This window comes from Diadema setosum, chromosome 5 (assembly GCF_964275005.1).
Source record: "Diadema setosum chromosome 5, eeDiaSeto1, whole genome shotgun sequence".
Classification (NCBI taxonomy): domain Eukaryota; kingdom Metazoa; phylum Echinodermata; class Echinoidea; order Diadematoida; family Diadematidae; genus Diadema; species Diadema setosum.
Genome location: NC_092689.1, coordinates 28,274,016 through 28,301,118, shown reverse-complemented (window position 1 = coordinate 28,301,118; position 27,103 = coordinate 28,274,016). Strand labels below are relative to the sequence as shown.

At 37.0% G+C, this 27,103-nt stretch overlaps 1 protein-coding gene across 4 annotated transcripts in view; it reads right to left on the bottom strand.

The window, feature by feature from the left end:
* Positions 1-9,206: 9,206 nt before the first annotated feature.
* Positions 9,207-27,103, bottom strand: part of LOC140228667 (heterogeneous nuclear ribonucleoprotein A/B-like) — a 64,895-nt gene continuing 46,998 nt past the window's right edge. For 2 of the 4 annotated variants that reach the window (XM_072308930.1, XM_072308926.1), the window contains exons 7-10: positions 24,789-24,842; positions 14,830-15,051; positions 10,512-10,621; positions 9,207-10,005 (exon numbers count right to left, since the gene is read on the bottom strand). In XM_072308930.1, coding sequence (XP_072165031.1) covers positions 10,551-10,621; positions 14,830-15,051; positions 24,789-24,842 — 347 coding nt within the window. In that variant the 3' untranslated portion in view covers positions 9,207-10,005; positions 10,512-10,550. The remainder of the gene's footprint in view (positions 10,006-10,511; positions 10,622-14,829; positions 15,052-24,788; positions 24,843-27,103) is intronic. The other 2 variants (XM_072308929.1, XM_072308928.1) reach the window with 2 other exon arrangements.

Here is a 27,103-nt window from a genome sequence, read left to right as displayed (position 1 = left end):
GCCTTAAAGTTGGATTTCATTGTTTGTATGCATAATTGATATGTATGTGAGTATACAAAGGCTATACAAGCAACCCCTAGGTCGGGTCGCAAAATTAGTTGTGGTTCATTATTGGCAACGATTTGTCAGTTTCCAGGCCAACCAAAAATTCTTAAAAGGCATATTTGGGTCACCAAGCTGGGAATCAAAACTTCAGGTTTACTCAGTAAGATAAACAAGCAAGAACAAAAACAAAACTGATAAATTCATATATTTACCTGTGTGTAGTCTTTATGCAGAAAGTTGATTCATTGCATCCTAATATGCCCCAATAATTGTTCAAACCTACATGTACAGGGAATTCCCGTTATGAGGAGCCTGCTTACGAAGTACCGCTTTTAATGTGTATTCAGTGGGCCTGACTTTTCCATTACTGTGATTAGCTGGTCTCATTTTTCAGAAGATTTGCGAGGAGTTACAGGTTATAATGAGGTAAAATCTGCAGTCCCTGTGACCTTGTAATAGTGGGGTTTTCCTGCATCTTGTTACACTGACACAGAGTAGCAGGTAGATGTTCATGGTGATTTTTACTGTGAGATCTGTCAAATCGGGTGAACAATACATGTGCAAGATCATATAAGAATCTTCCACATCCTTGTGTAATTAATTGTACATTGTAGTCGGTATTGGTATACATTTTTTCCCCATTTATATAATATTATGTTAATGATTTTAATGCATTAGGTCAGACAGTACTCAAATCCTCTTGAACTTCCAATAACATTTTATACAAATTTCCTGTCTCGATATTCCATGTACCTCCAGATTTTTGTAATTGGGTACTGTTGAAGCAGTGTCCTAGACAAACATACACACAAACACACACACACACACACACTTATATTAGGTGTGTATGTTTCTACAATACAGGCAACTCGTTATAACGAAATCCTCAGGACCAGCAGTTTTCTTTCATTATAAAGTATGTGAAGATTAAAATATTGGGAACAGCCTGGCTGAATTGCTCCCCAAGGGAAGGGTGGAGTGAGTAAACTGTAGGATCAGTGTGATGTTCGTGATAGGAAAAGTATTGTTACAGTGCACACTGAGCACCACTTAATGAAAAGGCACTATTTTAGAACAACAGGTAATATTTTTTTGGTTGGTTGTTTGTTGTAATTTTCCTCTTTTTTTTGAGGGGGGGGGGGTGGCATTGAAAGGGAGTTAGAAGTGCATAACTGAGAACTGGCAGGATACTAACTCTGAAGTCAGTTGGGAGAAGTTCATGGCCATTTGGCTCCTGAACAAAGCATGTACAGGTAACCACATCAACAAAAACTGCATACACAAAATCTTTCCAGGCAGTTGATTTTGCTGCAACCAAAATCATGTCTATACATAGTTAGCTGGTTTTGTTTGTTTTTTCCCATGAGGCAGGTATGAGCTGTGTGTCTTTAAAAACCGCCCATGTCTACTGGAATGTACAATTCATTGTATTTTGGTACAGGCAACCCCCATTAAAGTGGACTTCCATTATAAAGAAGTCCTCGGGACTGGCAGCTTTCTTTCGTTAATAATGTACATGTAGTACATGTATATCAAAATTTCATTACAACCAAACAAACAATAAAAAACATACGAGTGGATAATGTTGCACCTTAATTTTTACTTCGTTGTAACTGGAATTTCATCATAACCGTGTTCATTTTAACGGGAGTGCGCTGTATTACAAAGGTCTCGGAACTGGTATGTAGTTTTCTTTCGTTACATCAAAACTTCATTATAGCCAAACAGTCAAGTATACGAAGATCTATCTGGTAATGATAATTTCTGGACCTGAATTTTTATATTGTCATAAATATAATTTTGATGCAACTGTGTCCGTTGTAACGGGAGTGCACTGTAGTGTGCACGTGTGTCTGTTACGAAGGTCTAACCCTAGTTGGGTTTGTTGAAAATGTTTGTGTTCCTCCTTTGAACAGCAATGATCGAGGATTGCAGAGTCAGCAGAAAAAAGTGGCATTATATCAATATCTTTTTGATCCGCATTCATACCAGTTATGGTAGTTTGTCCTTACTTCCCTCATGCAACAGCTTACCATAGGTAATTTTCTTATAATTTGTGCACTTTGAATTTTAAATTGTGTGTAAAGTCGTTGAATTATCATTCAGTTTTACACTTGTATAGGATTATATTATTGAATTAGAGGGCTGTACATGCATAACCCCTCTTCTATACGGCAGAATACTTTGAGATGCTCAAGGTAAAGAGAAATCACTATAGATTGTAACAGACATGTTTTTTATGTTTGTGTACCAGGTATGTATCAACTGAGATATACTGCACATGTACATATTTTGCAATCTGTTGACCTTGAATAAAGAATGGGACAGTCTGATTTAAGCCTATTTTTAGTGAAAATGACACGCATGTATATCTGTCTTTATCTTATCAGTCTTTGTAGTAAACAGATTGACAATAGCACTACCCCTCCTACATACAGCTGTATTACAGTTGTACATATGATAACAAAAGTAAGTGCTGTTTTGATGGTTAGACATCTAGGTGCAGTACATGTATTTGGTGGTGGCTGGAGTGAAAAACGAATGCATGATCAGTGCACGTTTGGCATTTTTTTTAGACGAAATTATCTAATTTTCTCCCATAATTGGGTTTGAAATTCCATCAAACTGTCATAAGCTACAAGAAATGTTGTTGATAGATCACAAAACATAGGCCTAAAAGCATGGTAGATCAATAATTTTCAACGCCAACACCGTTATCATCTACATCACCATGTAGATTTGTGCACTGTATGCTTGTGCATACACAGCATTCACACTCTAACTCTGCACATGTGCGAGCCGTTTTCTCTCTGCTATACTTGAAGTATACCCGACCTTGAGAATATGCCTGTTTAACCCCAACCTCCAAACCCTTGTAGATTCAGTATGTGTACTCCCCTCAGGACAAGTTCACCTTCATAGACATGTGGGTTTTGTGAATGCAGCAATATTAGTAGAACGCATCAGTGAAAGCTTGGGGAAAATCAGACAATCTGTTCAAAAGTTATGAATTTTTTAAGTATCTGCGCAGTCACTGCTGGATGAGAAGACTACCAGTGTATGATGTCACATGCGTACAACGATATAAGGAAAATAAAGAGAGAATTTCACAAAACTTTACTTTTTGAATAAAGTGCACATTTCTTTGACTTGCTACTGACTATGTTAAGGGTAATATTACTCCCCTTGCCTTCTGAAAGAGAAGTCAAGTGTTCTTTTGTTACGCGAGAAAAGTAAAAATATGTTGAATTTTCTTTATACTTTCTTTATGTCGTTGTACTCATGTGACATCACAAGCTATAGTAGTCTTCTCATCCAGTCGTGACTGAGCAAAAACTTCAAAAAGTCATAACTTTTGAACAGATTGTCAGATTTTCCTCAAACTCTCACTGATGTGTTCTACTAATATCGCTGCATTCACAAAACCCACGTCTATGAAGGTGAACTTGTCCTTTAAGTTACATAAAAGCTTCTCGAGGTCAAACTGTAAAAGTCTACTTGAATGCATATAAATCTGTTTCATGCATTAGAAACCAATATTCAGTGACCTTTGACTTTCAGGGAGTTTGCCCTTGTCATCTTCACCTCATTGAGCATACATTATTCATTGTCCATTATAACACTAAAGCTCACAATGCTGCCCCATACGTCATTTGACCTGGATTGGTTTCCCCCATCTTGTGATCTTTGCCTTTTCACACCATTCTCATTATACTCACCGACTTTGAACCCTTGTCTTCTATGTTCATGTGTGTGGGGGGCAAAAATTTATCTCACAATAAAATAAACTGCAAATTCCCGTAGAATACATAAGCTTATTTGGGACCCAACGATTTGTCCCCTTGTAAGCAGAAGCTCATATTCGATTTCACTAGTGCGGGATTAATTCCCCTGTATGTGCGAACAAGTCTATCAGGGCCAATAACCACAGTATAGTGAAGAGGTGATTCAATATCATGTACATTGTACATGTTTGCAATAAAAAATTGATCACAATGTACAGTTTTCCCCTTCTATTGCTGACATACCTGTATGTTTTGAATGATTTACATGTGCAAAGTATGTGTAACTGCATCACCAACCTGTTCTCTATTCGCTGGTGTTGGTTACCAAGCCGATTGCTCAGTCACACAGACACAACCAGCAGCAGTAATGTAGTGTGGTAATTTTGATATACAGTAGGTACTGTCCATTTTGTACAAACACTATGCACAAGGTGACATCCTGCAGAAATCAACAGCCTCATTCGTGCCAATCATGTGACAACTTAAACAAGAGACCCGCGGGTCTAGCGCTCACCTGAGTATCGCAAGTTCACCTTTCACGCAGTCACTAATCTAAATTATTCACAGCTCTACTAAAATTTGACCAGGCATTCTCAAGTAGAAGATGAAAATGTACAATAAAAAAAAGGGCCCAAATTTTTTAAGATTCCTTAATTTGGGGAGATTGGGGCCATCTGGGCCCCCTGGGTGGGGCATGGTGCCCATTTTGATAAATTGAGATCCTGACCCCCTAGGGATGCTACCTGCCAAGTTTGACGAAAATCCATCGCGAGGTTTTCAGGAAGAAGATGAAAATGTACAATTCAGGCCCCCATTTGGACCTTCCCCGCCCCCAAGAGGGGCACCCCTGGATCTGCTATGAACAAACTTGAAACTACAGTCATTAATGTACTCACTCATAGTATTATCTTAGTTCTATAACTTCTGATTCTAGAGAAGATTTTTAAAGATTTCTTCATTTTGGGGGGTTTGGGGCCCCCTGGGGGCCCCCTGGGTGGGGCATGGTGCCCATTTCAACAAATTGAGATCCTAACCCCCTAGGGATGCTACCTGCCAAGTTTGGTGAAAATGGGTCATGGAGTTCTCAAGAACAAGATGAAAATGTACAATTTAGGCCCCATTAGGACTGCTTCCCACCCCCCCTCCCCTGGGTCCCAAGGGGGGGCACCCCTGATTCTGCCATGAACAAACTTGAAACTACAGTCATCAATGTACTAACTCAAAATATTAACTTAGCTCTATCACTTCTGGTTCTAGAGAAGAAGATTTTTACAGATTCCTTAATTTTGGGGAGTTTGGGCCCCCCTGGGGGCCCCCTAGGTGGGGCATGGTGCCCATTTTAACAAATTGAGTTCCTAACCCCCTAGGGATGCTACCTGCCAAGTTTGATGGAAATCGGTCTTGGGGTTTTCAAGAAGAAGATGAAAATGTAAAAAGTTTACGCACAACGGACGACGCACAACGGACGCCGGACGAAGGGCGATCACAATAGCTCACTTGAGCCTTTGGCTCAGGTGAGCTAAAAAGAAGAAGAAAAAAAAAAGAGTTAAGGATGTCAAATTCCAAGTAAATATCCTCTGTCGAGACCGGCCAGGCACTCACAATCCCGACTTTGTACAGAATCTTTCTGCCCTTTTGATTCACAGCCGACTATTTGTCTTCCTCTTCAGGATGAATTGGATTTACACAAGGTTAGCAATACACCATTATGTGACTTCATCACAAAACCAACAAAAAGTTGCCAGACATGGATTTTTAGTTGCGGGCAGATTTTGAAAGAGCAGACACTAAGCTTTAAAATGATGTATACTACATAACCTATCTAAATATTGGAAAGAAAGCACACACTCTGGAAAAGTGTGAACCAAGAAAAGGGACTCTGAAGTACAGGGTCTATTCAAGCACTTAATCTTTACCAAACCACGCTAGCCGTGAGATAAATGGGACAAAAAAAAAAAAAAAAAAAGGATGAAAACCACTGGAGCAACAACAGTGAAGGGATTATTTTTTTTCCTCTCTTTTATTTCTTTCTTATGTCTTATTTTTCAGTGCTTCTGTTGCGTCAAGTGTGTTTATACCTATTTTTGTACATATGATATTATAGTTCAATAAAAACATAAAAAAAAAAAAACAGTGAAGGGATTATCAGTTGGAGCTGAAATCGAGCATGCTCTATGTACACATTTTGTCCATGATTTATGCCAACTTTCAGAGCAGTAGCATTATCCCTTCTAAAGTTTAATATTAGAGTTGAAAGTGAAGAGTGTGCAAAGGATTTTCAGAAAATGAAAAGGGGCCTCTAAGACATACTTGATCTCACTACTCTACAAAAATAAGGTTGTAGAAAAACTGCTGAAAACACACTTTCAAATTTATTTCATGATCCCAAACTTAGCAATAATGGAGAAGATGAATAGCTCTTTGCGAAGACATGAAAAAAGACCGAGTTGACCCATTTCACCTTTTTTGAGTCTCCACATAAAATCAAAGGGTGCAACTTTTTGTAGGTTTTGTGATGCATGGTCACATATACATGTATCGTGTAAATTTGTTTCTATGTGTGAAGTCATTTTCAATACAGTCAAACCTGTCTATAGCGGCCACCCAAGGGAAAAGGACAAAAGTGGCAATTCTAGACAGGTCGGTGGCCACTTTGAATTTCAACACTTGCATTGTATAATACATGTAGCATTAAAGGGTGTGTACAGTTCTGGTCGAGGTGAGGATTTAGCTTTTAACCCATTGAGGACGGTCCGATTTTGTTACAGCACGCACATCCCCTAGACACCTGCCCGAGTATACTCGGGGACTAGTTCTCAATTTTGCGAGATATTCAGAAACCACTCTATGAGATGTCAAAGACCATACAATTGTGAAGGGAATCAAAAGTTTATTTGATGAAAATCAGTTTTGAAATGGCCGAGATATCCAAAAACAAGGTGAAACGAAGAGATCCTAATAAAAGGCATGGCCTGTCGCCTTTTATTATCACTTTTTTTGATATCTTGGCCATTTGAAAACCAATTTTTATCAAATAAATGTTGAATCCTTCTTGAAATTACATGCTCTTTCATATTTCATGAGGTTTCCCTTTATCTCACTTAGGAATGTTCAAAACATGAATCCTGGCATCAAGTACTGTACAGTCCCTTTAAATATTGAATGTAAAAACAGCGAAAAAGTTTGCATGAGCAGATATAATATGGGGATTTTTGTACACAATTTACCTCATTTTAAATTTTCCTTTTGCCTACTTCTGATTTTTTTGATAGAAATCAGTAGAATTCCCGCAATAATCATAAAAGTTAATGTATTCATGGCTCATTTAACAAGTTCAGTTAAATTTTGGTGGCCGCTATATGCAGTTAGATATTCACCACATGATACAGAATGAGTGGCCACTGGCTGCGTTAGGCAGGTGACCACTCTAAAAATGGGTCGATAATGAAGCAATTTCATGCAGGTTTTTTTCAATGGCTGCTATAAGCAGGTGGCTGCTAAGACAGGTTTGACTGTACCTAAAATGTGTCTGGTGGGAAGTGTGTTCTATACATGCATGTAGCATTACATTGAAGCAATTGCCTCCACTCGTTGATCCCTGCATCTTTCTTTTTCATGGCTCTGTACCAATGCTGCAAGATTCCAAAGGCACACAGACAGAACATGCTTTCATACACGTGTACTCATACAAGTAATTACCTTCACATGCAGACCATTCCACGGTGTATGTAAATGAACACTGCCATGTAAGCACCAAATCATTCTCGGCTATTTTCAGTAACACTCCAATTATGTCAAAGGTAGATTTGGTGCAGATGGCTAGCCTCCGTCACCTACCTCTGAATAACTGCTGACATGTCTTTGCTAATCATTCTCTTGAAAATTACTGATACAGGTGACTCCCATTATAAAGAAGTCTTCAAGATCGGCAGTTTCCTTTTGTTATCAAAATTTTGTTATAGCCGAACAATAGTATAGTTATATAGCAGACAATTTTGAGACCTAAATTTCCACATAATTGTATTGAGAATGTCATAGCCATGTTTGTTATAACGGGAGTGCACTGTAGTGGGGTGTTTTTTTCATAGAAGCACACAGTATTATAGTTACTATTGAAACAAATACACTGTACTAATAAAGCAGAATTTTATGACACCACAACAGTTGTCACATGCTGAAATTACTCAAAATTACTAATTTTTACTAATAGTTGGCAGCTATGCTTCGTAAGGAATCCTTTTCTATTAAGTATGGATCTGCGGAAGTGCTTTTGGCATAATGATTGTCCACTTGTCCCTAATCACCATTTCCTGTTGGTCCACATTTGAAAGTATTTACTCAAGCTCACACATCCACAAAATCTGCAAGCTCTCCATGAGAAATTCTTGACACAATAAACCTCAATATCACACTACTCCACACAGTCAAAACTCACTGTTAGTGTCAATTACGTTAGCTGATCTGGAAATGTCTTTATCCCAAGGGGTTTGTTTAAATTTGACATTTAAAAAACATAACAAAGTGAAACAAAACTCCCATTATACTTAAAATTTTGGTTAACAATAAAAGAATAAATGAAACTCCCTTTATACTTAAAAATATTGGCAAAAAAACAAAAGAATAAATTAAACTTAATATGTAAAGTTTGGAAAATAAGAGTCTTATTCATTTAGCTTTAAATTATTTATCATCAATGCCATATCATGATTACTTGATTTGGTTCGGTTTTTAAAGAAAAAAAAAAGAACAACAATCCAATTAATCATTAAAAACATACAAACAACAATGCTTAATAGAAGTCTATAAACTATACTAAATATTACAATGGTTCCTGAAGTAACAAGTATCTAACCTCTGGACAGTCTGCTCAAACAATTCCATAAAAGAGGAGGCAACCATTGTGTCATACACTCATATTCCAAGGACAAAAGTTCAAAGAACAAATGTCTTTCAGGCACAATTCAGTTTTTCATTTTTTTTTTTCATTTTCTTCACTTTTGTTATAAAAAACGTGATAAAAATGATTCAATAAAAATAAGAAACACCAATTTGGGCAGTCGCATATTTTGGCAAATAGCTTCAAAACACCTTGACCGTACATGGCCCTTTCAACATAAATACTGGAATGTGGCAAGTACCTACATCCTTCATTGTTGAAGACATTCAACCAAACTTCTGCAGTAATGTACCATAGTAAAGGTGATGGACTGTTGTTCAATATCATTGTTTATATATCTTATATGGGAGAACAGCGAATGTAAGTTATTAAGTATATTTTAAATTTATGTCATTTTGATGTTTACTTTAAAAAAAAAATCAAATGTTTAACAACAAAACTGAAAACATGGAGAATTTAAACACTGGCCTTTACAGGACTTCGGTTTAAAATGCCAATAGGAATGGAATTTTATTTTAACCACCGTTTTAAACTCAATCAAAAAGACTACATGAAATGAATGGAAGTAAACAAAAGGCCAAGCACTACAAAGAAAAAAAATCACAATACAAAGCTTATAATTGCAAGAAAAATAGAACGAACATCAACAAGGCAATTATCAACCTATTATTTGTTAAACACACCATGGGGCAAAACATTATCTCTTTTTATTTTGTTAAGAAAAGTTGGATATTTGTGTTTCTTCGCCGTTGGTCTGAAAGAACACGATCCATCAATCGCAACTCTTCCAAAGGTTGGGTTGGGGGAAATAAAAGCTTGAGAATACCACTGCGTGATTCAGGTGCACAATCAAGAAACACTGTCTGACTCACAGATTTGCATTTTTCTTATTTTGTCAATTGTTGTCGTTGGTTTGCTTTGGTACAGATGAGCTAATTATACATTTCATTCACTGAATTGATTCACGATAACCGAGTCCCAACTTCCGAGTTTCACACGGATGAGGGCATATAACAAAGAGTCCTAGTCCCGCTGAGCCAGAATCACTTGCACACCTGTAGAAGGCTACATCGGTGCTCACTGCGTCATCCTAGCGAAACTCGGTGCCTTCTCCATCCATTGACACGCCAAGCCATCAGGAAGATAACATGTACAGCAATTCCACGTAATCTGTCGCCACTCCGCTCCCTATGTTTGTGTTCTCCCCACTTGCCCCTTTTTCTACAATCCTTGTTTTCTGAGAAGGACAAGCGCACTCTCCAGCAGTCCGTCGTTAATCTGTGTTGACAAGAAGGCAGATCAACATTAGCCTTTGAAATTGTGACATCAAGCACTGTACATTCTTGACAAGTACGAGCATGCATTTTGTGTGTGTGCAATCAAAAACAAATCCAATGTGTCAGAGCCATGGTCCAGCAATCAAAGTACACAGGAAAATCAAGTGAAAAAAAGCAAAGATTAACAGCAAAAAAAAAAACCTCAGTCACACTTGCAGAAAGAAACTGAAAGGATGAAAACAAAAAGAGTAGGATGCATTTTCACAGGATATGGTGCAAATGAAAAGAACGAGATGAGATGAACACTGCTCATGTGTGAACAAAAGGTTCCTTGAAATAAAGAGAAAAAAATAACTACTCCATTTACTTAAATCTCTGACTTTATGTGGACCCTTAAAAGGAGGAATAAAAGTTAGAAGTTTGTGATGAAAACATATGAAGGTGAATAGAAAATGAAGAACACACACACCTGTCTTATACAAGGAAATTTAAATTATTGACAAATACCTGATCACGGGTCCCTTTTCTTGGCCTTAAAACACGTCTTTAGCGAGAGTAGGGGTGGTGAAAGCTGCCCCCGCGACGATTAACTGGGGCTTTGCCGTGCCCTGATTGTTCTGCAGGTAGGGAAAGATTACAAATGGCCCTTCTGAGCAACAAGTTACTTTAACAAAATTGACATTTAAGAACTCTATAAAATGAATATAATAAAAATCCCTGATGTTATTCGAGAAGGGAGGTTGAGAGTATATTTATTGGGAACAGGTATACTAACATGGGCTGGGTTTACTAAGGCTCTGGGACTACAGGTGGATGTTTGGGCAGGCGCTAAAGATGTTTGGACTACTAGTACCTAACCGCAGTCGTGATTTCAGTGTGATATGAGGCCATAGCATTCTAGTCCACTACAAGAATCCAGAAGAGGAAAAAAATCTGCAGGTTGCTTGGAGATGCACACTACCTGGAACTTGCAAGGTCTAACTTCTACAACCCATTAAATTTCCTTCGACAATATAAAACTGGACTAATGTAAGAGTCACCACACCTAGGAGAAACGAGTCAGTTGCTCCTGCAGCAACTTCAGCGACAAGGATACAAAAATTCAATAAAATAAATAAATAAATATCACCATTCATCCCCACATGATCAGTGTTCTTCAAATCAAACAGATTTGCTTCATCTTTTTTTTTTCCAAATGTCCGTCTTGTCACTGATTTTTTTTTTTTTTTTTTTTTTTTTTTGCTCTCTCTCTCTCTCTTTATGTGCTGAATCTTTACTGAAAGACACCAAAGGACAGAAAACCATGAGAAATAAACCAAGAAGAGAAAGGTCTTTGCAAAAAGTTTGATTTTTAGGGGTGAGGTGGGGATCTCAGCAATGACACAAATTATTATGATAGGGAGGGCGGGATCAGCCATGCATAAGACATTCGCAAAGCCACGGCAGGCACAGTATGAAATATTTAGTCATGCAAAAACTTTGCGCCTCAAAGTATATAGTAGCAACAATGAAAAATGCATAAGATTGATGGAGTGCACACCTGGATTAGTATAAGTAAAGCTACAGAAACTAAGCATAAAATGCAACAAAATATGCACCTGCATTCCCTCATCAATTCAATTTACTAATTTACTGTCTCATCTCTGTTACATTTTTACAATATGTCATTAATGCATAGTTTTTTTTCTCGATCTGTTTTTACTGCCTGAAGTTCTTTGAATATAAACCTTCTGCCTTGTCTGATGTCCCCCCCCCCCCCCCAAAAAAAAGAGCGATTCAAGGATTTCTGCATTACATGAGCAGTGATAAAAAATCTGACATCGGAATTTTCACATCTGACCACATGTTCCCCTTTCAGACGGTACGAAAATTTCTTTCATTAAGCATGATTATAATCTCTACTACAAGAATCGCAATTGTAATCAGGATATATTTTTTATTAGTTTGAAAGCAAATGACTATAATCACAATTCTTGAATCATGATCAGCAAATTGAAGTCTGAAAGGCATTTTCAAATCCTAATTTGCTCAATTCGTGGTGCGCACTTGACCTCCACACATGATTCAAGGTGGAGCTCAGCTACAGTAGAGACCCAACATATACTTCTACCGACAGACTACACAAAATGTCATGTGACTGGCCTGTGCTGCACTAGGTAGTGAGCACTTTCTGAGTTTGATTTACAGGTCACGAAGCTTGCATCTCCAAAACTTTTATCAAGATTACAAATACAATTCATAAACATGATTATAAGAGGTTTTCCTTTATCATCTGAAAGCGCTCATTATTTTTTTCTTTTAACTATTGAGTGTCTAAAAGGTCTGTAACTTAATCTATTACACGATTACAACTGCGATTCAGAGCTGATTAAAAGATACATACTTTTTTCAATCATCTTAAGGAGTTGGTGAGTTTGCAAACTAGTGTTAAAGGGATGGTACAGTATTGGTGGAGATGAGAATTGGGCTTTCAACTTTTTGCGAGATACCAAGAAAACACTTATGAAGTAGTACAGAGCATACCATTTTAAGAGGAGTTCAAAGTTTGTTTTATGAAAAAGGGGTTTGGAATGACTGAAACATCCAAAAACAAAGTAAAACAAAGCGATCGTAATAAAGTGTGGGTCCCACACTTATTATAATCGCTCTGTTTTGGATATCTCAGCCACTTCAAAACCAATTTTCATCAAATAAACGCTGAATTCCTCATGGAATTGCATGCTCTTTCATATTTTATAAGAGGTTTCTCATTGTCTCATCTGTAAATGTTAGAAACTTGAAATTAGGTCTCAACCAAAACTGTACGATCCCTTTAAGGTCAATACAACGAGTAGGGGAAAAATTTGATTTTTGAAAATAAACCCTCACCAATAACTGCTTGACCAGGCTTTTATCACACACTTTAAAGGATTTTGAAAAGTCTTGGAATTAATGCTTAAAATCTTAATCTCTATCCACTAGCCTTAAAAACCTGCCATCTTTCCTTGTCACACATTCATTAATCTATCTTTGTATGACCCATCAGTAATGATCAAGTTGCAAGGGTTTCATTGTTGCAAACAAATGAAACTATGATCACATCAACATACACACATACATACACACACATACACACTGAGGGAAAAAAAAATCAACCTCAAGTAATGTGTACATTAGGCATGAAAGTTGAATATAATCAGTACTTAGACCTGAAAACTAAAACACTAAAATGATTCAATAAATCAATTGCAATTCAGGTTTTCTTAGATTATTTCAATAGATTAAGTTCATGTTTTAATGAGATATTACGATGACCAAAAGTCCTTTAGGTTGGAAAGACAGGTTAACACAATATTCCAAATAGAGATTTATAATTACTTGCTAAATTTTGACAAAATGCTTCTGGTGAATTTTGATTAAGTTAGCAAGTCAGATCTGGGGGGCACCAGCCATTCATACAAATATCTGGTCTGCTTTTTTCTAACAGCCAGAACAGAAGTTAAACAAATGCATGCTTAAAAATTCCTAGCAGACCTCTAATTGATCAGGTTTTCCTGTTATGTTGTACTGAATAACACATGTGAAACAAATGTATTACTATATATTTTTGGCACTGTTTTGTTGCCCCCGCCCCCAATTAATTTCTCATCAGATAAAGAGGCCCCATTATCTAATTACAAGCAACATAGGTGCATTCAGTACATGGTCGGCCACAGAATTACAACTCGCAGTCACATAAACACAGCTCTCGGCAAATTAGGGCCCTTTATTTGATTTCATGTCATTGATTAGTTGATATCATGAGCTATAGTACCCTCTTGAGAAACCAGACTTTAAAAGGGGGCATCACTAGAAAGGGAATCATATGCTTTCCAATACTCTTACAGGCCGCTCTTGTCAAACCATATACTTTCAAGGTGAATAGAGAAAGGAAGTCATTACAATGTTCAGCCTATAATATGATCATAAGGTGATATAGGTCAGTTTTACAACCCTTGAAACTTTGTAGATTTTGAAAATATTTCTCATTATGACAGACCAGGGATCCGATAATGTGATGAATGGATGATGCATAATTCAAGTTATTCAATTACTCATATTTACAGATCTGACTTTACTCTACGATCCTCAAAATCACATCTGCTCACGTTCATATTTGTTAGACTGCCCTGTACTGGCATAAATTGTAGTAAGCTTGACAGTCTGTTGTCAAGTACTGCTTTGAGAACAATATTGCCAAATTTCATATTATCTTGATATTATAAAGACCAAACCTAATCTTGAATAGCTGTGTCGCCTTTTTTTCAATCAAAGTTTTTCTTAACAATGTCTGCTTAAATTTCATCAAATGTATTACGATTCATTCAGTATTAGAAATTTAAGCTTTCAACCTAGTTCCTCAGAATTGTGACCAGTCATTCAATTGCAAGATTACAATAATATCTCGATATAATGTATACCAAGAACTGATATCAAGCAACTGCATAAGAATGCTTTCAGCACTACTGGCAGAAGCCTCTAAATGCTACTTTCCATTATACAAAGCTAGGAGAAAATTGCCTTCCAAGGTTAAGAAGACTTGAACTGAGATGTGTTTGTTTACAAGTGTTGTGTTCATTTTATACATTTGTCATTACATGAGGATGACGATGATTATAATGAATGACTAAATGATAGATGGAGCCAAATTTGTTACTTAATTGATTCAATTCTGGCATGGAGTCATATTAATCTTAGTATGCATGCATTTTTTTGGAACCAATTCAATACTGCGACACCACCAAGACAAAATATATGCATACACACGAAAGAAAATGGACAATCAACAACCTTTTTTTTTATTTACCATATCCACTGTAGCCACCGCCGCTGCCGTACATGTTGTTTCCGTATCCATAGCCACCGTGCCCACCACTGTAGTCTCCGTAGCCACCGCCGTACTGACTGTAGTTTGGGCCATAGTCATAGCCGCTGCCTCCATACCCTTGGTAACCACCACCGTGGTTGGGGCCATAGCTGAAGTTTCCACCATATCCACCTCCTCCGCCGCCATATGGACCATAGAAGCCTGAAAAAGGGGGGTTGGGGGAGGTCAGTGGCATGGTGTGTATTGACATTTTGAACATTATTCTTAATCTTATTTCTGTCACATAAGGTAAAGCCAGACTGCTCAAGTCATTTTGCCATGCGCAGACACAAGATTGTTGATGGCCATTTCTGAATGTTATTATTGACATTAATGTGTCATGTTATACATCATTTGAAAGCTTATGGTCTAAACTTTCATATTGCATAATAACCTGAGTGAGGGCGCTCTCATATTTAAAGTAGGACCCCTTCTTATGTCACATAATTATCTTTGCAGACTTACTTTCTACACGTTACCACCTCATTTTTTCACACATGCTCTTGTATCACAAAAAGGTCTCATAAATGTTGTAGAGAATTTATGCAGCTTTCAGATATGATTTTTTTCATCAATAGCATTAGTACTTTTCATTTTATGAACAAGTCTGTGGAAATTACAACCTAGATTTCACACATTTTGTGTACTGTAATTTCTGATTTTATGAACGAAATGTGAGCCTGAAAGTAGATAAAGCATGTTTGTATATAGTCAAGCTGAAAATATAAATTAAATTGTGCTTTTTAGATCATGATTTTTCATGTCATATAACATTGCCATGATAAGATCATAATCTACGGGTAAATATTGTCACTGAAAATATTCAGTCTTCAGAGTGTCCATTCCAGTCGAGTATGCAAGTCTATAACTTTCTGCACTCTCCTCACTGAAACAGTACTGAACTATCACTGCACTCATTTTCTTTATGGTCAACTTGCATTGAACTGAAGTTTCATATAGTGACAGTTTCTGATGTTTAACCCATCCACGTACGGGCCTCTGTGTAATCTGTAAAATCGTGCCTGCCTAGTAAGTTGGCCATGAACTTGGGCGCGATCTTCCCTACGGCGCGATCTACACGCGAAGAGCATTCATACGTCATTGAAAAACTGCCCGTGTCATTCCCACTAGGCAGGAGGGATGATGCGTGTACACTCGTGCTAATATGCACTTACTTGACTCAATGCAGCACTAGTTTATGTGAATTTTATGAAAAGAAATAATAAACTGTGCAGGAATTATGAAAAAAAAATATTGTTTCTGTGTATTTCATTCATAAATCCTCTTCATTTCAAGCCATCTGTAATCACATCTTACCCACTTGCGAATAGACGTGTCCATAGTTTCCTCGAGCCCCCAGAGATAGCTCTGGAACATTCCATTCAATGACGGGGTTTTTACTTTGCAACGTTACCTAATAACGCTCATGTAAGCAAGTTCTTGCTATGGCTAATCTATTTTGTAATGTATCATAATCTATCTATGCTGAGATAACCTAATTCAAATTTGCAGAGACATAGAAAAAGATTTGTTTTACAATCGTGATACGTTCAACTACTCATTTACCCTGTGCTGAAATCCGCATGTCTGCTCCGCACATGTTATCGTTATCGCTCAAACTTCGATCGCGATGGCTTGTGTGTATGTGTATTGTGACGACGTGTGTGGAGAAGCATGGGGCTGAAAAAACACGCAGCTAGCTCCACGTGGTGTGGCAAAAAAAAAAAAAAAATCGGACGTTCGAAGTCGTACATTCAAGAGCTAAAACAGACAAATAGCGAATTCAAAGTCCACTGAAAAGGTCTTGACACTGTAATGTATGTTCCAAAATCATGTCTGGCTTAGTTTTGGGAGAATTTTCTACACGCACGAGATCAGGAATGAGATCGGTGAACTGGCTACAACGTGTGTACTGTGCGCGGTGAACATGCACTGTGACTGGCTTGCACATGGCAGCTAGCTAGGTGAGAGTGCGGCAAGAACGCTAGGAATGCACCCGAGATGCGGTGTGCTGCAAATTCTTGGGGTGAAATTAGACTTCCTTGTTCAGCCCGTCTAGTATTTATATTTTTTAAAATAATTCTAATTCTTCATAAAATCACGATAAAAAGACTTCAGATATTCATATATATTTTAGAAGCGTAATATGAAATATTTTGGCTTTTTTTCAGTCCAAGAAAAAAAATAATAGTTTGAATAAAAAAATAATAATAAATAATCGTTCTTGACTCAAGTCTAATTTCCTGCGCCTTCTTGCAGTTATCCCGCAGTTGCCCATGGATACGATGCATATATAATCAGTTGTTTACGGAGTCGTACGAGTGTACCACCCTACTGCTCTTGTTCAAATTGAGAGGATTGTTATTTTATCGGTGGCATTTATAGTTTTATAACCTCATCCAATAAAAAAAGACAAATTCAAACATCAAATGGTGTGACAGTTTTTGTTAGAATTCCCTATCAATATCAACTTGTTGCCAGGATAGTTTTCAGTTTTCACTTGCTTCATTATCGAAGCTGTTTGACATTTGAAAGAACTGCTCCATGAGAAATCACCTTTCATTTGTTATTTATTTTCACAAACAAGTATTTTGGTCACTTATATATTTTTCATTATTATTTCAATGTCATGATATTTCATGATGGTATGTGTTCTGTCTTTACATGGCAAGATTGGATTTTTTTTTTCCATCCAGGGTCAATGAAGAAAGTGACAGGAAGGAAACCAAAAGGATAGGGAGGAAATGAAAAGGATAGAATAAAACACCTGATCAGCAGGTTCTTTATTACAATGGTGAATGCAGTACATCAGAATTTTAGTACAGTTCTAAATAATTTATCAGTTGAAAAATGAGCAAAGAAAATGAATTTCGTCGAGTTCTAAATGAAAACTAAATTAGCATCGCCATTTAGGCCTAGAATCTAGATCTAATATTTACTACAGAATAGACCTGATGCAAACTTGTTGTCAAGCTTTTGGTTGAGTTTCTTCAGAGACACGAATTTTGGGTTTGTAGCACTAGATACCCGAGTGAATAAGAAAAAGGAAAAAATTATGAATAATGCAGGTCTCTAGACCACTCCCGTGCACGAGCGAGCATCAGCCCCGTTTCTTGACTTCAGTGTCGCTCTCGTCATTGGCCTAGGCTAGGCTACTCGTGTCGTAGTTTTACTCTCCATCATCAACGTCATGCATGGTTACACGAAATAAATTGCATCTTGCCATCACCTCCACCACGGCAAAACCGTGAATATCACTCTCATCATAGTCACTCTCAGCTCACAAAACACATCAGCAAACGATACAGACATCGCAGACCTAGCTAACTAGCTCTAAACATAGTTGGAACTACGCTACGTTGGACATAGTAAAAATGAAACGGAGGTGAAAAACTAGTAATGAATACACGAAGATCATCAACGATGGCATTTTACCGTAGAAAAAAATACACAGAACATCTTGCACTGCAAAAAAAAATCGAGGTAAAAAACTACGATGAGGAAAACTAGGGTGAAAACACGATGCTTGGAAGACGAACAATGAAGACACTTTACGGTAAAAATGCTTACACGGAAACAAACGAGTGGGTATCACACAAACTACGATGTTCTCTCACACACGTAGATAAGCTACATCGTGTTCAATCCAAAAACTCAACAAACACTAGGACAAAAACTCACCTCTAAATTGTTGCAAACGAGATAGTCACTGAGAAAAATGAACAAAACACTCTCAGAAGTACGATTGTACTCTGAGAATAAAAGATATAGAATGATACGAAAGCAAAAGAGAGAAAAGAGAGAGAAATGGACGGGAAACCTAGAGAAGTTACCCACACTCACTAACGTAAATGGAATTCAACACACACACACACGTACGTACGTATACGTACACACCGTACACACAAGGATCAAGAGCTCGCACTCTATGAGGAGATCGATATCACCGATACCGCGCGTGAGGAATCACTGCAGTTGCTGGGGCAACAAAGATACATGCGCGCTGTAAACATGAATATTGATTAGTTTCTCAGCAGGCTCGAACCCCTGGCAAGTGTTTTGGCCAATAAGAGACATTCTAAAATAGGTTTCTTTGCATAAATTATTTTTCTGAGTCCCAGTAAGGATCTCTGTGATTGGCTAAAATTATTCTACAGCTCCTGGCCAAGCCTGAGGTCTGAGGACGCCCTCTTTTGGTCATAAATAATGCATCCCACGTTTTTTGTGGGATGAGACGTGGATGGGTTAAGAATGACAAACAGTCAAACATACCCCAACTTCGAAACCGTGCAGCTTCAGGCAGCAGGCAGGAGGCTACTGTGACCCTACTGCTCCTTACACCTGTCCCGCTGCTGGCTCTGGCTAACTCGAGACCCATTGCACTGCTGTTAGTGCTGAATGCTAACAGTTACAACTGCTGCACTTGATGTGCAGTACTCATCCATTTTATAGATATTTATGAGGCTGATATTGCTGCAATTATACCCCTTCACAGAATTTGAAAATGCTGAAATCCCTTTCCTGAATGTTTTCACATATTTTACTACTTTGACTTACATAAAAAAATAGGCAGAAACTGACCCATGTGTATGATCTTTACTTCGCACAGGGCAATCTTTATAACAGTCCTACATATATAGATTCACGTCAATTCTCCACACAAGAAGCCTATGGCATAACTGTACACAACACATCATGGTCTGAATGCAAATAAACATGGACAGGGCCACCATAACTTCTTGGACTTTGAGAAGGCTTTCTTGGTTGGTTGAAGGGTGGGGAAGCTTTTTTTGACAATAGTTTTAGCTTCCTTACACTGTCAGCCAATCACAAATGAGTTTATAGAGTGGTAGCACCAAAGCCTTTGGAGTAATCTGTCAATCAAAATAGGGCCGCCTGAATCAGCCGGAGCAATGGCAGTGCAGGCTTTGGGCCGATTAAATCGGCCTGTGAGAGAGATAGGGTTAAAATGGAATACTCACTTCACAATTACAAACAATAACCACTCTCACAACTGGCTCGAAGTCCCATTTCCTGAAATATGCTTACTACATGTATGGTGTATACAGCACTGCCCCTAGCTCCCCCGAACCCCAGAATAAAAAACAAACAAGGCAAGTGCCACAATGTGTCTCGCCCATTTGCGTACAAAAAATTGTACGCGAATGGGATATAACAGATTTGTAAAAATAGTTATAACAGATAAAAAGAGATATCAAAGGGTAAAAATTTATGGTAAAAAAGAAACATGCCATAAAAATTTGTTGACCCCTGCCTGTGACCTTTGACCTTGTGGTGATAATCCAATCCCCAAGGGACATCTACCATCCAAGTTTGGTCACAAACGGACCTATGGATCAAAAGTTATGACCCATGATAGAAACGCGCCATAAAAACTTAACATTGGGCTCTAAAAGTTCGTTGACCCATGCTTGTGACCATTGACCTCGTGGTGACCATCCACTCCCCAAGGGACATCTACCACCCAAGTTTAGTCACAAATGGAGTTATGGATCAAAATTAATGACCCATTATAGAAACGCGCCATAAAAACTTAACATTGGGCTCTAAAAGTTTGTTGACCCCTGCTTGTGACCTTTGACCTTGTGGTGACCATCCACTCCCCAAGGGAAATCTACCATCCAAGTTTAGTCACAAATGGAGTTATGGATCAAAAGTTATGACCCATGATAGAAACGCGCCACAAAAACTTAACATTGGGCTCTAAAAGTTTGTTGACCCCTGCTTGAGACCTTTGACCTTGTGGTGATCATCCACTCCCCAAGGGACATCTACCATCCAAGTTAAGTCACAAATGGAGTTATGGATCGAAAGTTATGATCCATAATAGAAACACGCCATAAAAACTTAACATTGGGCTCTAAAAGTTCGTTGACCCCTGCCTGTGAGCTTTGACCTTGGGGTGACATTCATATCTGGTAAAATGTGAAACTTTGTATGACCCCTTTCCCTCGAAGTCTGATTGCAGTTGAAGCCCAGAGTAAAGAGTTATTGAAGTTTTTGTAGCGTTACGGATAGATGACGGACAGACGGACGACGGACGGACGATGGACAGACGACGGACACCGCAGGCGATCCCTTAGTCTCCCCACACCTCCGGTGGGCTCAACAAAAAACTAGAAATGGCTATGGCGACTGGTATGCCATAATGCATGGTTCTCCAAATAGGTCTATAGCACAATGTCTAGACAATATGTGAGGAGAGTTTCACGTAACTGGCAAAATATTAAAATGACAGGTTTGTCACAAATGCATTGAGTGTTCACTTTCCTTGAACTAGATTTATTTGGATGAATGGCTACACTGTCTAAGAGTGCAGGTATTTGGGGATTTGAGGATTTGTACCCAGCTTTTGAACCTTTTTTAAGTTAAAAGAAGAAGTGAAATTTAGCACTTTCACTTGACCTTTGGCAAGACACTTCCAAGAGAATCTGTATTGAGTTATACATGCATACACTAAGTTTCAACAAAAAATCCTACAGGCATTGCATAGATAAGAGAGAAATAATGACATTTTGATGAGTTGACCTTGACCTTTAACACATGACCTTTGACCTATGACCCCTAAATTCCCTACATGATCACTGCCAGTCAATACATGCATATGATACTAAGTTCCATGAAGATACCTTGAAATATTTGTGAGATATGGAGAAAAAAGTAAAATTCTAACATTTTCACTTGACCTTTGAACTTATGACCCAAATCTCTCTGGGGAATCTTTATTTGGTAGTTCATGTATACACCAAGTTTCAAGAAAATAACTCCATGCATTGCATAGATATAGGGGAAATAGTGAAATTTTGAGCATTTGACCTTGACCTTTTGACCTTTGACCTTGAGCATGTGCGCCCAAAAGTAGATAGGCACAACTTCGCCCACTCATACATATACATTGTACATGCCAAGTTTCATTAAGATACCTCTAACAGTTTTTTAGATACGCTGTCCACAAAATTGATTACGGACAGAAGGACGGACGGAAGGACGGACGGAAGGATGGACAGAAGGACGGACGGACGGACAACCCGAAAACATAATGCCTCCGGCGACACTTCGTTGATGAGGCAGAGGCATATGGGCAAGTCCATGAAAAAAGTTACCTCAGGGTGAAAAAATAAATTTCACAGACTTTAACTGAATTTATGTTCAAAGTATTCAGAAAAGCCTATATTTAGATGAATATAAAGAAAATTTGGGGAAAATCTAGCGAAACTGATTTTTTCACCATGTCAAACTAAATTTAGCTTCATTTTGAATGTAGTGCTCAAAAGCACTGTTTTGCAAACATTTTATTAATAAGAGAAAAATTAGAATGTTTAAGCCCATCTTGGCTGCATTTTATTTTTTTCTACTGTCCATGGAATGCACTAAATGAAACAGAAAGAATTTTTCAAAAATATATTATATTAAGAAAATCACAGCGTATTGAAATTTGGTGATTTCTACCTTTTTGAAAGTGTAATGTCCGTGACGTTTTAGGTATAAAAGTTTTTGTACAGAGATTAAAATTGATCCAAGTAAGTTAAAATTTGGTTTGCAAAGCTAGAATATGGTGTTACACAAGATTACAAATTAAATTTTGAAACACACGAATACTTTTCCAGTAAAATGCGTCACGGACATTACAATGTTATAAATCCCATAGACGTCACGGACATTACTATGTATCAAAAATTTAGAAATACTTTTTTAAAAATGCTGAAGTTTTGTAATTAAACAATGTTTTTCTGATTATCAATCAATCTGTTACACAAGACTATCAATTAAATTTTGAAACACATGAATACTTTTCCAGTAAAATGCGTCACGGACATTACAATGTTATAAATCCCATAGACGTCACGGACATTACGAAGTATGAAAAATTTAGAAATACCTGTAAATAATGATGAAGTTTTCTAATATTGCCTGTAGTCTTTCTTTGTTAGTGTGAATGTGTGTGTGGGTGTGTGTGTGTGTGGGGTGGGGGTGCATGTATATGGGGGGGGGGGGGCAGGTATGTGTGTGTGTGTGTGGGGGGGGGAGGTAATACCTTGTTCATCAAATCTTTACCCTTGTTTCTACTTTATCTCACCAACCTGCAGTTGGGTCGTTCGTTTGAGTCAAGTTCTTAACCAAAAAGTCAGTGAAATATTTTGTAGCTCAAATCACTGCAGTTCATGGAGATGGATGTACTGTTACATTCATGAAAAGACAGGGTACATCTAATCTGTTTGTCTATACAGGGTAGCAATGAAGGAGAGTCTTTCATCGAGAAGACACAGATTATTGAGTATCTGTCTTCTGTAACAATGGACAATCTAAATATATGTTCCTTTAAACAAAACTTTGAAGCTGAATAACTAAACTTTTTTACAAAATAGCAGTAGCAGTAGCTCACAATCTACCCTGTAGAAGAATTGCATCTAGGCATTTTTTGCTTTGGTTGTGTGTTCTCTTAACTGTACTTAATTTTGTGGTATAATGAACCACTTAAATTAGTCTGTATTGTACAATGATTGTACATTCATGTTTATTATTGCCACTTATTAAAGAAAATCATGTATCAAAGAAATGCTACATGTATATGTTGTAAAGCTAGCTCATACAAAAAAGATGTCAGCAGAAAGAACTAAACAAAAAGTTAATCACTTATTGTTCAAGGTTCATCAAAGGTGTAATATCTGTAACATCCATAGGCTTGTTCCTATATAAAAAAAAAGTTGTACCATCAATATCATTCGAATATCAGAGATAAATATCAATATTACTGATTATGTATTCTCCATGTTATGATTTACTTATGAAGATTGTTTCATTTGTCAGTATTGAGCCATTGTTTGATATCATTTCATTTTTGTATTATTACATTGCATCACTCATAAACATGTTTATTTTTACCTTGGAAGATGAAAAGAGAAGAGATAAATATTTCAGAGAAATTTTTTAAAGTTGACATGATTTATTTCATGGCATTTTATGTGTAAAAAATGAGAAAATATGAAAACAAAAGAAAAAGAAAGTATTAAGTAACTGACTGATATTTCATATATTTTCAAAGTGCATAAGATTGTAATGTCCGTGATGTTTTAAGACTTTTCTCTTTGAGTTTTCTTTTCAGTTTAAGTTTTAGGGATTGCTTCAATGACAGTGTTTGTATGTATTCTTAGATGATTGTAGAAGACATACCATGTAGAATAGTCTAAATTGTGAAAGTACTTTCATTTTACCATATCTATATACTTTTATTAAATAATATTGAGTTGTTTATTGTTGCCATGGGAACTGAAAAACATTGTTTATTTCACAGAATGGACTAAAAAGTATCTTTATGTACCCTACAGTCCTTTTGCTTCAGAAAAAGTAGAAAAAAGAGTTTTTCACTAACCTTAATTTCAGTTTTTAATAAGTGGACAAAAGTGTAATGTCCGTAACGCTCAAAATGTAATGTCCGTGACGCCAGATTTCTTTCCATCATTGTCATTTGAAACACTTTTTAATTTAAATTTGTTTAAAATATGTTACAGCAATATCAAAACATTCATTGTAAAGGAAAAATGTCTTATTAAGATGATTAAACTCACAGAGTTTGTAAACTATTTGTTGGCATGTGAAGAGTTGTGTCCAAAAAATGTAATGTCCGTGACGCACAACATTTTCTGGCATAATTAAACAACGATTGTATATTTTTTTCTTATATTCACAGTGTTGTTTTATCTAGATGAGTGGTGTGTGATCACCAAGTATTAGCTTCAAATAAATGTTTTCTCTTTTAAAACTAACCTCATAGAGTGTCAAAAAATGTCTGAAATGTAATGTCCGTGACGCTGGACTTGCCCATAACAAACAAACAAACACACAAAAACCACACTCTGACAATCATTTAACTTCCATACCTGATTCGTCATAGCCACCATAGCCACCGTATCTGTAGTTTGGACCATAGTTGCCTGTAAAGGAATACAACATCAACGGTAATTCTATTCTTTTAACATACTTTATCCAGGGCTCAACATTAATTTTCTTTCTTTGGTGGCCCATTTTGGGTTACTAAAACCTTTTAAATCTGACATTTTAGTGGCCCAACAAAGAAATGTAGTGACCCAAAATAAACAAGGAAGCACAACAATCCATTTCGAATCTTAGTTGCCAAATTGGGCCATCAAAAGATAAATCTTGTGGCTCGACACCAAATTTTAGTGGCCCTGGGCACTAATGTTGAGCCCTGCTTTATCAAATGTCAGCATTTCAGACAAAATTTTCGTGTACTTCTTACATACATTTTAATGAGGATTATTGTTGGTCATTGCCTTTCTGGGAAATACATGACATACAATACACTAGTAAATACATTCACTTGGAAAGAGAAAACCCAAAACCCTACACGGCTCTATTGCTCAAATTATAATCCTTCGCCTGGTAAAGAGACTTATAAGCAGAATAAGTTACATATTACAATCCTATATCTCCTACCCCTAATAATAATTATATGTGGCAGATTTAATTAAAATTGTTTTGTTTTTTGTCTTTTGTTTCTTAAGAAGGTGAATATGTCAAGTTTTAGATAATGGACCATGGACAAAAACAAGTGTCATTGCTATTGGTCAGGATTAAAATAATAATAATAATATGCATGTATGTAATGCTATTTTCAAAACCTTTGATTTTTATCAAATATTAAATAACTCGGGTGTGATATGCAATCACATTTTTCCTATATCTTTCAGCCACTTACATTCATTTTCACCACTACACACTACTACACTATGCTAACTGACCATACAATCAATTCAACAGCATAATTATTTCACCTTGTTTTCACATGTCACTCATTATGCTGGATATGCCGAATCTCAAGTCAAATACTGTGAGAGTTAGCTCAATCCAAAATATTTCTATCTTTGAAAAATCATTACCATGGCACCACATTGTTCAACATTGATGAAGGATGGTAGTTTGCACAACTACAGTACAGCAGGCACATGTGCCAAATTTCAAGTAAAATGCTCAAATTCTGTGAGAGTTACATCTGTAGCTCAATCAACAATATTTCTGTATGCATTGCTTCTTATTGAAAAATGTTTTTCCTATGGCAATGCATTGCATAACATTGACAGAAGATTATATTGCATAAAAATCATACTGGTCAAAGGTGCCAAGTCTCAAAACAAATGCTCCAAAACTAAAAGAGTTAGCTACATGTAAATCCACTCGTAATTTGTATATTTTCATACAAAAAATGCTTGCTCCACCAACTTTGTATTTGTATTAAAGTTGCCATGGGAACAGATTTCTCAACATTCACAACAAATGCGTCTTGCTCAACTAATAAACACATTACACTGATCACATCTGCAGAATTTAACTGATTTGTTTCAAATTGAGAGTAGTTCAATCCACATTTCACATTTTAAATTGTTGGTTTTTCTGTGAAAATTTTCAGTTACCATAGCAACGTATCACTCCACACTGACAAAAAAAAAAAAGACATCTTGCTTATCTCCCTACGATAGAGGTAGCACAAGCCAAATTTTAGGTCAACTGCTCAAACTATGAGTGCGTACTTCCATCCACAGCAACGGAACAACCATCTGCCCACCCAATCAACCGACTGGCCACCCTACAGACTCAAGTGGGTGATCCATCCATTCCTATACCCTCATGCAACCATGGCATGTATTCACAAAGGCGGTTTAAATTCTGTCCATGTTTACTGGTATGCATATTTCTTCTGTGTAAATGCATGTGACAGTTCACATCACATACACAAACAGACATCCAATAATAACTGTGTGTTGATACTCGGATGTTTAAAGGTATATCATGCGTATTTCACACTTACTGAAGTCTGTGGACTCAATCTAAACAGGTGGTTTTGATTTAAACCACTTTTGTGTTGAAAGGCTTTTCCCATATCTGATGACTGATCACTGTATAGGTGACTGACTCCCTGTTAAAATGAAGTCCTTGGGACCAGCAGTCTTCTTTTATTACACTGAAATTTTGTTATAACTGAACAAGTAAAATATACAATAAACACATGCAAACCATGCATATATTGTATCCTGTTTATTTTACACAACCCTGAAAGGCATTGTTAGATTCAATGCCATCTCTTTAAATTTGTTTAGATTTTACATTTTAAAGAGAGCATAAAGTTCTTTTGTACTTCTACGCATAAATTGATAACGCATGTACAGAGAAGGAAAAA